This window comes from Anolis sagrei, chromosome 3 (genome assembly GCF_037176765.1).
Source record: "Anolis sagrei isolate rAnoSag1 chromosome 3, rAnoSag1.mat, whole genome shotgun sequence".
Lineage (NCBI taxonomy): Eukaryota > Metazoa > Chordata > Lepidosauria > Squamata > Dactyloidae > Anolis > Anolis sagrei.
In genome coordinates, this window is record NC_090023.1 from 36,087,493 (window position 1) to 36,100,538 (window position 13,046).

The 13,046-nt window shown below is 39.7% G+C and overlaps 1 protein-coding gene across 4 annotated transcripts in view; it reads left to right on the forward strand.

Annotated features, from left to right (window-relative positions):
• Positions 1-13,046, forward strand: part of ARHGAP31 (Rho GTPase activating protein 31) — a 116,992-nt gene that overhangs the window by 68,257 nt on the left and 35,689 nt on the right. For all 4 annotated transcript variants that reach the window (XR_010909628.1, XM_060770796.2, XM_060770797.2 and 1 more), the window contains 2 exons: positions 8,193-8,295; positions 9,468-9,612. Coding sequence is in view for 3 of the 4 variants with exons in the window: in XM_060770796.2 (XP_060626779.2) it covers positions 8,193-8,295; positions 9,468-9,612 (248 nt within the window). In the remaining variant the exon portion in view is untranslated. The remainder of the gene's footprint in view (positions 1-8,192; positions 8,296-9,467; positions 9,613-13,046) is intronic.

Below are 13,046 nucleotides of genomic sequence, written 5' to 3' on the forward strand. Positions count from 1 at the left end.
TATGATAATTCCTGGCAGGCATGTAGCCCGGGGGGGGGGGCTTCACCCCCCCCCCGAAATTCTCATGGTTGTTCGCGAAAAGGCCTTACTGGTGCATTATTTAAACTGTTATGTTTATTCATATCATGATCTGATCACCATACTCAATATATCCCATATGCATGGGGGCATTGGGGTAACGATACAAAAGGTTTGCTAGCATAGACCCTCTTTCACTCAGACTCAGGCCCCCGCGAAACAAATTCAGCTCCCCCCCCCCCTCGAATCGAAATCCTGGCTGCGGGCCTGATTCCTGGTTAACTAATTTAAAAGGTCCTCAAATTAGTTAGTGGGCATATGATGTTTCTAGCTCTAACTAGAGCAGATGCAATATATATGACTTGCGACAATTTCCTGTTTTGTTTTGCTTAATATTTTTATTATCGCAAGGGAGTTGTATATTTCTGCATGTGCAGTAAAAATGAGGTATTTCACTCTTGTGCCATAAAGTGCTAAAGCAAATATGGAAATTAAGTTTTTGTGTGTACTCTTGTTCCCCAGTTTCTTATCTCAAGATCATCATCACCAGGCAATAAAATTTAATTCTTATTACATCCTACTGTTGGGCATGGGAGGAGCCCGTGTGTTATTGGTTTAGATTTGAGCATTTGGCAAAGTCAACAGTGTTTCCCAGTTGCAGCTGAAGAATAGTGATTGATAAAAAAATATTTATTTCAAGAAGACACATTGGTTCAATTTACATTACAATTTTTTTTTTTTAGAAAATGGAAAAGCTGATATATCCATAAATTTAATACTAAACCAAGGAGCTTTATGTTGCTGAGTCCTAATTAGATGGCATAGATTTCCACATTGTATTGCAGTCACAAACGTTTAAGCATAACAAATGAGGATTTCAGTGGGATCATTCATAGACTTAATGTTTTACGTATTTCAAGCATAAAACACAAAACCTGATCAGAGACAATCACGTGCAAAGACATCATGGGATTTGAATTCAAAACAGATTTTGGTATTTGAAAACAATTCTTTGTTTATGGACTTCAAGGAAAAAAGAGAAAGAGAGAGATCTTGTTAAGCATGGTTTAGGAGGGAACTGTGTGATATGAAATGTTTCTAAGCATGAGTAGTTTATTCAGCTAAGTAAGGGATGTGACAAGTGAAATCTTCAAAGGAAAACTGACTTAACAGACAAAAGAAAGATTAAATTGACAGGACATAACAATGCTAATATACCTTTGGTTGTCTTTCTTGAATCTGATAGCCTGCCAAATTATTGGACTGCAAGCGCCCATTATCCTCTGACAGCTTTGTCATACTTGTATGGGATTATAGGAGTTGTAGTCTACCATATTCTGAAGTTTACTGCCTGTACAAGTCTAAGACATTCAGAGGGAGGTGTTTTACTTTTGTCCAAGAAAAATACAGTGCTATAGTCTCAGTGTGTTTTCAATGAAGCTCAGGTTATTTCCTCCTCCCCCCCAACTGTTGCCTGAGGTCTATGTTCTCTTTTTCTTCTGCATCTGGTTTCTATTGTAATTGTAAAATGAGGAAATTTTGGCTGCATGGCAGAACTAGCAGGAACTGTGTGACACCAGCTTCCTCTTCCAACCTCCAGTTTACTGGTATGGTTTCAATTACATACATAGGAAGATTGGGGCATCCTACCCTGTCTCCCATTCCTCTGCAAACACCAGTGTTTTATCTTGACTCTCTCTCTCTCTTCACCAGGGAAATAGAAAAATCTTTGTATTGTCGAAGGCTTTCATGGCTGGAATCACTGGGTTGTGAGGTTTTGACCTCTGAGGGTGCTTGCCACAGATGCAGGCAAAACACCAGGAGATAATGATTCTAGCACATGGCCATACAACCTGAAAAACCTACAACAACCCAGAAAAATCTTTAATTTTCTTAGCTGCCAAAGAAGGATTTTTCCTCTAAAATACACTTTTCACCCAAGTTTCAATATGTATGTAGATTTCAAGTCCATCATGCAGAATAACTTCCAGTTGAGCTGTGGTCCTTTTCCACAGAGGGTGACTTCAGAAAACCAGAAGTTATTTTGTTCTTTTGTAGACTTACCATTTGTAACCCCACCACCTGACTGTCCTACGTAATGTGTCTCAGAACAAAATTAATTCTGAATTTTGGTTCCAGCAAATGAAGGCATTTTTATGCTCTTCGTTCATACAATCAATGCATTGAGTAGCTTGGCTCTTCTGGAAATTGATGCATAGCTTTTTCATCTCTGGAGATTTGAGGTCAAGACTGTAATTTTTGGTCACAAGTGAAATTAGTCCCTGATGGATTTTTTGACATCACAAACCCTCTGTATAGTCTGGCAAAATAGGTTATTTTCTGTTCAGCAGAGTTCATGGACAGGGACAGCAGGAAACAGTGTATTTAAAGTTTGGGGAAGGAGTTGGTTACAGTAGTTTGGGAAGTATAGGGCTGAATTGTCAAACTGACATTACAAGCCAAGGGACTGAAGTAAATGGAAAGGCAAACAAGTGATGCTGTAAGCAAACTCTGCATACTCCCCCCTCCCACCAACTAGGGCTGGTTTGGACCAAAAATTAGTCTTGTGGCACCAGAAGTACTAACACATTTATTGTATACATACTCATGTATAAATCTAGTAATGTTAGTCAAAAAACACTTTTAAAAAACTGGGGGGGGGGGGGGGTTGTCTAATCCATGGGTCAATGCTAGTAATGTACTCTAACTCGTAAAAAAAACAAACCCTCTTCTCTGATAACAAAAGGCCAGAGTTTAGACTATCTTGGGATAACCCAAAATAAGCCTCAATCCCATTTACTCTCTCCAACATGGTGTTGCTTTGGGCCTTTTTGAATACCTTCACAATTTGAAGTCTTGGTGGGAAAATGGTGGCGGTGGCTAGGAATGGCTGGCTCCCAGGGTCAGCACTGGTACTTATTTCCTCTCTTGGCAGAAAGACCCTAGATTTATTCACAGGTCACATCAAAATCTATAATTTGGCTTTAATAAATGAGATCAGCTTATCCCTGGTGGCGCAGTGGGTTAAACTGCTGAGCTTCTAAACTTGTTGACTGAAAGGTCGCAGGTCATAATCCGGGGAGCTGCATGAGCTTCCGCTTTCAGCCCCAGCTTCTACCAACCTAATCATCCAAAAACATACAAATGTGAGAACATCAATAGGTACTGCTCCGGAGGGAAGCTAACGGAGCTCCTTGCAGTCATGCCAGCCACATGACCTTTGGCTTAGAAATGGAGATAAGCACCAACCCCCAGAGTCGGACACAATTGGACTTAATGTCAGGGGAAAACCTTTACCTTTACCTATCCATGATTATATATGGTATATCACAATCTTTTGTGGACCAGATCCCACTTCATCGGGTGCATAAAGTTAGTTGTAATCCATAAAAGTTTATGCCATAATAGTTTTGTTGATCTTTAAGGGGCTACAGTGAACAATTCAGAATGAGAACTAGAATGACAAATATGACTATCATCAAGTAAAAGTTGAATGGCCATGTGAAAAGTTGCACAGTTATAAGAGGGTTGCACAGTTATAAGAAAAAGTTCTTAAACTCACTGCTTGCCATTTTATATCAGGGACAAAATTTTACTTCATCATTGTATATAATGAGTTTTAACATCCATAAATTTTGGTATTCACAAAGGTCCTAGAGCGAAGCCACAGTGGATATCAAGGGCCCTCTGTATGTTTTTGTCTTCTTGGTAGCATCATTATTTCTGAATTGCTTGTGGGCACCCATTTTAAAATCATCATCATCACTACCACCACCACCACCATATAGAAGAATTGAAATCATATGTAAAGATTTCAATTGTTCTGAGGTACATAAACTTGTTAGTAAGCAGACCAGGAAAAAACCCTGGATTCCTCAGGAATCACTCACCCAAGTGAAGTAGGCTGACCATCAGAGCAAAGAAAGAAAATATTCTCCCCTCTATCTGAGCCATTCTCCAAGCTGTTCCAGGCCTCCCTCTTTCATCCACTTGTGAAACAAAGCCACCAACGTGCTCTGAGTACAATTACTTAGCTGGTCAATCCCCAGTCACTCATGTGTTGCATGGATCAGCTGCTGGCAAACAGCTGGAAGGACTACTCCAAAATACTATTTACTTGGGCCCAATGCTACTCTCAGCAACCCTGCTCACAAGATCTAGTAACTCTTTCAGTTTGATGCCACAATCACAGCACAGCTTGGAAAACTTACCATAATTGTTTAAACTACAGTTTCTAGGGCACCCATCAGGCCATCTCAGCCAGTGGCTGGGAAATTTAGGAAGCTATATTGTAAATCAAAAGTAGAATATACTCAATGTCTCAGAGCATGCACTGAAACTGTGTGGCAGGTGGACACTGGAGTTTTCAATTAAATTTACTAGATAGTGTTCCTTTGCAGTCTATGAGAGGGATCAAGATGGTTCAGTGGTATTTCAATAATATAAGGTCATGCAGCCAGGATTATCTAATGCTTCTTTCTTTTTTGAATCATTCAGTGGAATTGTTTGCAAGTTTAAAAAAAACTGGCAGTTTTATACAATACCAGGAATTATAAAAGGGAAAAGGCCACCAAGAATCTGTAGCACAAGGGAGCAATTTGCATATTCTACCTGGCCCTTCCCTGTGCTGTCTTGAAAATAAATAAAAGAAGCTTTCTTCATTGTGCTTATATGAGGCTCTTTCACTCTGCCTGAGGCTGCTTTTGACCTAAGTTGCTTCTTAACAAAATATGTGTTTTGCATAAGAGAAAATAAGGGCTTTCCAGTACTTAATGTAAGCCTGCTTCCTACCCTGAGCTGTAGAATTGTTCTGTAAGAAAAGGATGATGTGCAACTATTCAAGATTTGTGACTTATATTTTCTTTTTTGAAAGCCACTTTATTCAGATGACAGCTTTATGGACAGGAGAAGATTGTCAAATGTAGGCCCTATCATCTTGCAGGATGCAGTTGACAGAATTTTGAGCTCTTGATTTATAACCGTTTTATCTTCACAAATGCCATCTTCTGCATGTTTCAGAAATAGGAACCTCGGGTCTTTTTGGAGGTTGGAGGTTAAGCAGCAGCATTTCATGAGAAATTTCATTCAGTACATCCAAGACCTGCAAGCCAAACAACTTGACATAAATGCTTACTTGGCCATGCTGATAGATGTGGGAGATAGTGGCTTAGAGCAAAACGCCAAAAACAACATAGGTCGAAATGTTCTCACACTGCATGCTACTACATCCCATATTGAGAGTTATGCCATATTTGTCCATATAAATGGTGCATGCCTAAATATTCTAAAGGCATCGGATGCGGACTGATCTTGACAACCATGGAGAGTCAGCCCTGGTTGGTACTTGCCTAGCAGACTACCTGGTATATAACACATGGTGTCCCCAGAGGTGCAGTGGGTTAAACCCTTGTGCCGGCAGGACTCAAGACCAATGGGTCGCAGGCTCAAATCAGGGGAGACCTACCTCTATCAGCTCCAGCTTTCCACGCAGGGACATGAGAGAAGCCTCCCACAAGGATGGTAAAACATCAAAACATCCAGGCATCCCCTGGGCAATGTCCTTGCAGACAGCCAGTTCTCCCACATTAGAAGTGACTTGCAGTTTCTCAAGTCACTCCTGACATGAAAAAGGCTATATTTCATAGGAATTTCAGTGGAATATAGTGATTTGCAATCCCCCTTCCCTGAATGATTTTCTATACCAGTGTTTCTCAACTTGGGGATCGGGACCCCTGAGGGGGGTCATGAGGGGGTGTCAGAGGGATCACCAAAGACCAGCAGAAAACACAACATTTTCTGTTGGCTATGGGGGTTCTGTGTGGGAAGTTTGGCCCAATTCTCTCATTGGTGGGGTTCAGAATGTGGGTGAACTATAAATTCTAGCAAGTACAACTCCCAAATGTCAAGGTCTATTTTCCTCAAATTCTACCAGTGTTCACATTTGGGCTTACTGAGTATTTGTGCCAAGTTTGGACTAGATCCATCATTGTCCGAGTCCACAGGGCTCTCTCCAACTACAACTCCAAAACTCAAGGTCAATACCCACCAAATCCTTCCAGTATTTTCTGTTGGTCATGGGAGTTCTGTGTGCCAAGTTTGGTTCAATTCCATTGTTGGTGGAGTTCAGAATGTTCTTTGATTGTACGTTAACTATAAATCCCAGCAATTACAACTCCCAAATGACAAAATCAATCCTCAACCCCACCAGTTTTCAAATTTGGGCATATGGGGTATGTGTGCCAAATTTGGTCCAGTGAATGAAAATACATCCTGCATATCAGATATTTACATGACAATTAATAACAGTAGCAAAATTACAGTTATGAAATAGCAACAAATAATAATTGTATGGTTGGGGGTCACCACAACATGAGGAACTGTATTAAGGGGTTGCAGCATTGGAAAGGTCGAGAACTACTGTTCTATACAGAAAAAATATTCTGCTCACTTTGGAATACTGGATATGATGAGAATACTGCAGAGGAATAATTACTTTCTCCTGCAATAGGGGGAAAACCACCACAACAATTTGTAACCTTATAGGAGGATAACTAAAAGAAAAATGTGCAAAAAAACCCTGCCATTGTGTTAGTCCCTTTGTGTCTGGTAGAGTCTGGAAATGTTGCTAACATCACCCAAATCCCATATTTCACTTTTGAGAATACTGTATTTCTAGTATGAGCAAAAGGGGCAATCTGGAAAAGAAATGTGTAGATCTTTGTTCATGTGAGCAATAAGCATTCATCTGGATAGAGATAATCAGTTGCCCGAAGCAGTATAGCTGGCAACTTTTTGCACAACTGCACTAACTGCTGTAATTTTAATATAATTGAGGAGCGAGTATTAAATAAGTCATGCATACTTATCTGATGATATGCGCACATATTGGATGTGGTTTTTTTTCCTGTAAGGAATTTGCATCAAGAAGGAGAATTCAAACAGAAAGAAAATTCCATTACAAGTTGTTTGTTGTTATTATTGTGTGCCTTTAAGTCATTTCCAAATTATGGCAACTGTAAGATGACCCTATCATGGGTTTTTCTTGGCAAGATTCATTCAGAAGGGGTTTGCCTTTGCCTTCCTCTGAGATTGATACAGCGTGTTGTGTCTGAGGTCATCCATTGAGTTTGCATGTCCATGCAGGAATTTGAACTGTGGTGTCCAGAGTCATAGTCCAATGCTTAAGTCATTACACCACACTGGTTTCCTATATGTTGTTAGATTACTTTAAAAAGCAAGCTAAAAAAAATAAGGAATGATGTTAAGAAGAAATATTGTGTTAGTATTCTTGGTCTTAACTGAATTGAGTCCCCTCCGGGGTGAGAAAGGTGGGGTAAGAAATGTCATAAATAAATAATAATACATCACTTATTAGTAAATGATATTACCATGTCTCCATTTCTAAGCAGTCTAAGGGCCCATCTATGAGCCATATTCGCTGGAGTGAATGAGAATTGCATTATGGTATTCACATGATGCATATGACCTTCTTGGCCCCAATGAGGGATAAAACTTTTAAACATGTGTTTGCCCTGAATTACGAAATGTTGAGGAGTCCTCTGGAACAGCTTTAAACTTTGGTATGGTTCCCACAGGCCAGTGCAGTGCTCTGTGGCAGGGGAAAATGGGGTGGCACTTAACTATTCAATTTTTGTCAAAATTACAGAGCGCTCCTCAACATTTCCCAATGCACTGGCAGCAATGGATCTCCAAAGAGCTCCAAGCAATAGCCAGGTCTGAAGGTCAGCAATAGCCAGGAGCTCTTTGGGGCTCTGTCACCACTGCTATGGTAACAAACAAACAAACAAAAATCCAAACACAATACAGATAAGGATGGCTGGGTTTGACCCAACTGGATTGTCTAAACCCATCCCACTGCTACTATGGAATGGAAGCAGCAACGTATCTGCCCTTGGGGCAAATATGACGCATTGCCACTCTGAACCAGCCCCACATTTAGTCATCTGTATAAATGGGTACTATTTTTTTTCCATTTTGATGATAGTAATTTTCAGTCTGTTTTCTCTTTTACATTTCCCCCCTTAAGTTTGAACTAACTCTCTATTTAAATAAATAAAATAAATCTCTGCCATTCACTGCATAAAAGAGATTCAATTTGTAATCCATTGAGAAAAAATATTTCTTTTGCTGCATTATCACTTTCTTTGTGTTAGTTCCCCCAGTATTGAAGAGTTGTGCAGAATTCATAGAGACCCATGGAATTGTCGATGGAATCTACCGACTTTCTGGAGTGACATCCAACATCCAAAAACTAAGGTAAAGAAAATATGTCAAAACAAATGGAAGAGAATTCCGATGTTGGGGTGGATTGTGTAGTGCATGAATGTATGCACACAGTGTCATTTGTTATTGCTTGAAAAGGTAACCATCCCACTGTACCCCCTGAGAGTAAACTCATGAGCCACCTTTATGTTCTTTAGGTAAGATTTCATAACAAAAAAAATGATTTCAACATGGTAAAGTGTTTTTAGTGAGGATTAATTATGTGCATTAAAATGGTATGTGATTACTAGTGTTGCATTTGAACTTTAAGAAGGCTCCCCTGTTCAGATAAACTCCAAATCATATTTAAAATACAGGTTTTAGTAAATGCTGTATTCTCCACACAAAAATGTTTCAATATTAATTTCTTTATTTTCAGTACATACTCAGTGTTTCCATCTATAGCACATATCAAGGGAGGGCTGCTCTGAGGAATGAGATCAATCTTTTCTTCTATGTCTCCCCTGTGGACACATAGATGTATTTGGACAGACCAGAGTATTTTGGACAGACTATGATATGATGTTTTCGGACACACCATAAATTATATTGCATCTCTTTTAAAAACTGTTTTGGGCCTTTCCCCAACTTTGTAGGTTTGGGAGAGAGAGAGTAAGGCTTTGGAGATTCAAAGACACAAATTGGGCAATTTGCAACCAGTTTAGGATTGTTTGAGCCAGCCTTCAGGATAGAAAATGGTCTAAAAAGCAGCAAACCTTAGAAAAGCCTTGAGTTAAAAAGGCTTTAGTAGTGGCCAAAATGGAACCTGAAGGTTGCATATGAACCACGGTCCCCACTTTCCCAACACTTTGTGTATATGCATCATGCCACGAGAGTAAATCCTGGAAAAAAAATGTTCCACTCCTGGTTTCATTGCTTGACAATTTCAGCTTTCAGAAAGTTGCAAAATTGTGCCCACCAGCTCAGTTGAGGCTTATAGCAGAATTCCTTAATTTTAATGACACTGAAAACAAGTAAAGAAATATATGCAGAATCCACAGAGCCCTCAAGGAAAAGGTAGGTTTCCATGGTGATCCTTGGTACTGAGCAAGTTCCCTTCTATTGAGGCAATAAACTCTCAAGTCTTTGCTACCCAGTGAGGACACTGTTTTCCCCTTTGTGGACTATTTTCATTCTGTACATTAATAACACGTCTCTTGTTCCAGGCAAGAATTTGGTTCAGACTCATGCCCTGATTTGACACGGGAAGTTTACCTGCAGGACATTCACTGTGTGGGGTCACTCTGCAAGCTCTACTTCAGGGAGCTGCCTAACCCTCTCCTCACTTATGAACTTTACAAGAAATTCACGGTGAGATGTTTTCTGCCTTCTTTCCAGCCTGGCTAGGGTCATTGTGATTTTAGGCTCACTCCACAAGTGTATATGTGTAGAAGAAAAAACACAGCAAGGGAGTATTGGGATGTGGTACATGTGGAAAGGAACATCCATAATTTTGGCATGTTCTTTCAGTCCTTGTTTGCTCACATTGCTTCATTTTTTAGATCTGTCTCCACATCAGTCTTTATAGTCAACTCTCCACATTTGTGGGTTTGACTATTATGAATCTGAATAGGTGTCGATTTGATTAAAACATTTCTCTAGGAATCTCTAGAGTAATGTTGCACAGCTTAGGATTACTAGAAAAAACACATCTCTAGGAATCTGTAGGTCATCCAGTGCAATTTATAAAGAGGAGAGGAGGACATTATGTCCTTTGCATTAGGCTCAGGAAAAGCACTCTGCTACAAGCTCTCCTAGCTTGTATGTTCTCCCTTGTTAATAAGCACATTCTGATTTTGATTGGCCACATTCATCCCTATTTTCATCTATGAAATCTTGAAGTGCATTTATCTGCTTTTATAGAAGAAGTTGCACTCTAAGCTCCATATCAAAGTTGTGACAGTTTCTCTGGGCATTATTTTTACGTTTACCAGAAATGATTGCACATCAAGTTCTGCCTTTGAAGGCCTTTATTGAACCAGATTAAAGGCAGAGGAGTCTCAAAGAGATGACAATTCACATAAGGTTTCAGCCAGCATTGCAAAGTATTGTCAATGGAAACTGGAGTACCAAACATCTGGATGGCCTCAAATTGTTATCCCAACTAAGCAATTAGTCTTCATCTGGTACACGGGCAGTCAGACTGTGATAACACCAGTGTCTGGCAAAGCTACTAGAACCTGGAACAGGTCAGGATGGTTAGTTTCTAGTATTTGTAGTTCAAAAAAGTGACTTCAGACTCTGAAACTGCTGTTATCTATCATAAATTATACAATTACTTAAGAAGCTGGCTTAATTTGTACTATTTGATTGAGGGTAGTTTCCTGATTGTGTGGAGGACTATTGGAAAATGGCAGGAAGCTGAAATCATTCTGACAAAGCATTACAGGCAGTCCCCAAGTTACAAACAAGATAAGTTCTGTAGGTTTGTTCTTAAGTTGAATTTGTATGTAAGTCATAACAGGTACATTTTTAAATGTACCTCCAGCCTTATATTATTATTATTATTATTATTATTATTATTATTATTATTCCCATCTGTTTTTAACAACAGGCTCTGGTTGATTTGTCATTTTCATTTGCCGTTTCAGCCATAACGGCATGGGCACCATGATGGTTTCACTTTCATTTGGCAACCACGTGGCGTGCAGAGGAGCCCTGTTGTCTGAGCCAATCACAATTTTCCAGTGGCATCCTAGCTGGGTGTGTGAGAGAGGTTGCTTATTTCAGTGCTCTGCTTTGCTGTTGCCTAGCTGTTCATTAGTTGTATCTCTTTCATTTGGACTGCTTTTTGCCTTGCTTTTTGCTCCAATACTTAACTGGGAGACATTTGTAAGTCAAATGTTTGTAACTTGGGGACAGCCTGTACTTGCAATTTATTTTCCAAATGTTAAAAATTACACAGAAGTGAACCAAGTAAACTGGTACAAGTTCAGTTATTACTGCAATACTGTAATGAAATGCATAAATAGAAATGCCAGATATTTTGCGTTGATAAAAATTTAGGCACATGCAATTGGACTAGGGGGAGTGGATTTCTCTGCCCTCTTCTCCACATCACAGTTCATCTCCTAGTCTCTTTCAAGTCATCAACAGACTGATAGGAAACCTTGCTGAATATTGTAGGTTGAATTGTGCTGTCAGGGGAGGAGATGTATTTTCAAATCTGAATTTGACCTGTCGTCTTCAATGTCATTCAGTTGTAAGAGTTTGTGATATTTCCATTCTAAACTACTTTCTGAATGCAACAGGAGTATGTATTATATTTATCTTCTTAACAAATTGTTCATAATGCTATATCAGTGGCATCTTATTATAATTTTAGCAGCAGCTGTTTCCATTGCCACTTAATCCAGTGCTAAGTGAGTAAATGCATCATGTTTCTGGTGTCAGAGCTATATCCCCCATCCAATTCTATGATGAACTTAATGAATCAAGGTGCATAGATGTGGAAAATCAGGTTCTAAAGGATTGTGTCATGAATGCAGAGAAAGAGTGTAGGTGGAAACTGTCCAAGCAGAAATCTCCAAACAACTTTGGCATGATAACTTCATTCTGAAAGGAGAAAAATATGTACAGAGTACATATGCCTGTATCTCTGATGCTATGAGTGAATTTTAGGAGCTATAGCAATGACCACATCTTCTCTTGGTGACATGACTGTATTAACAGATGCCATAATACCTATAAATGTGAACCAGCGGTATAATGTCAACCAAAGTTAACTAGACAGGACAATATATTTGTTTGGCCATAGTGTAAAAAATCTCAATGTTTTTCAGATATTTTCTCAGTCAACAATTAAGTTAAGTGAGTCTGACTTCTGACTTCCTACAGTTTGAATTCATTAAGTAGAATCTAGCTGGAGTCACAGCTAAAACTATCAGTTGAGCATAGATACTTCTTTCCTTCTTCTGCTTAGGAAGAGTCTTTATCAATGAGATCAACGTTCTTATGATGTCATAACATACTCAGTGATTTTCCCAGGTTGTCATACTCCCCCCGCCCAACCACAGGAGGTTCAGTTATGGCCTCATCACACAGATGCCGAAAAAGCTCACCTCACTTTACTGTTGGGCATGGGGAAGCTGCTGCCCCCTCGCCCCACATCGCTTGGCTCCTGCAGCTTTTGATCACATAGTGGGAAGTGTGTGCATGTGGAGCGTGTGGCTTTCCCCCATTAAATAAATGGCAACACAGGAAAGCTCAGGTGTCGTCACAGCGGTACGCCAGTGCCGCCCTCCTTCACCCACGGAGCCAGCACAATGTCATCTGATGGTAGCCGGCCAGCTCCATAGATGACTGGGGCTAGATCAATGCATGCCACCGATTTTAGCCCTGTGTGACAAAGTCTTTGGTCCCATCTCTATTCTTTTTCTGCCAGTGTGCAAAGGAAGGCCTTTCATTCATAAATCAAATGACAGAAGTTTGTTTTCAGTACGGAGTGATGTGCTTTTTTGTAAAAAATAAAATGTTAGCTAAAGTTTTATTAAAATTGTTGCAAAACATTTAGGGTCTTGTGTCTTGGAAAAAACAGAGTATAAATCAAACAAACAAAGAAATAAAGGTTTTTCTTTTCATAGGTACACGATAATATCTTTCTTGAGTGATCCTATGCTCTTTGTGGGGCAAATCTATGTATCAGTACTGATGCAGTCAACAGAGTGTGTAAGCTTTTCCTATAGCATACCACTCTAGTTTCGTCTGTTCTCTCTGCTGTTGCTGCTTGGTCAACCCAGCTGTTA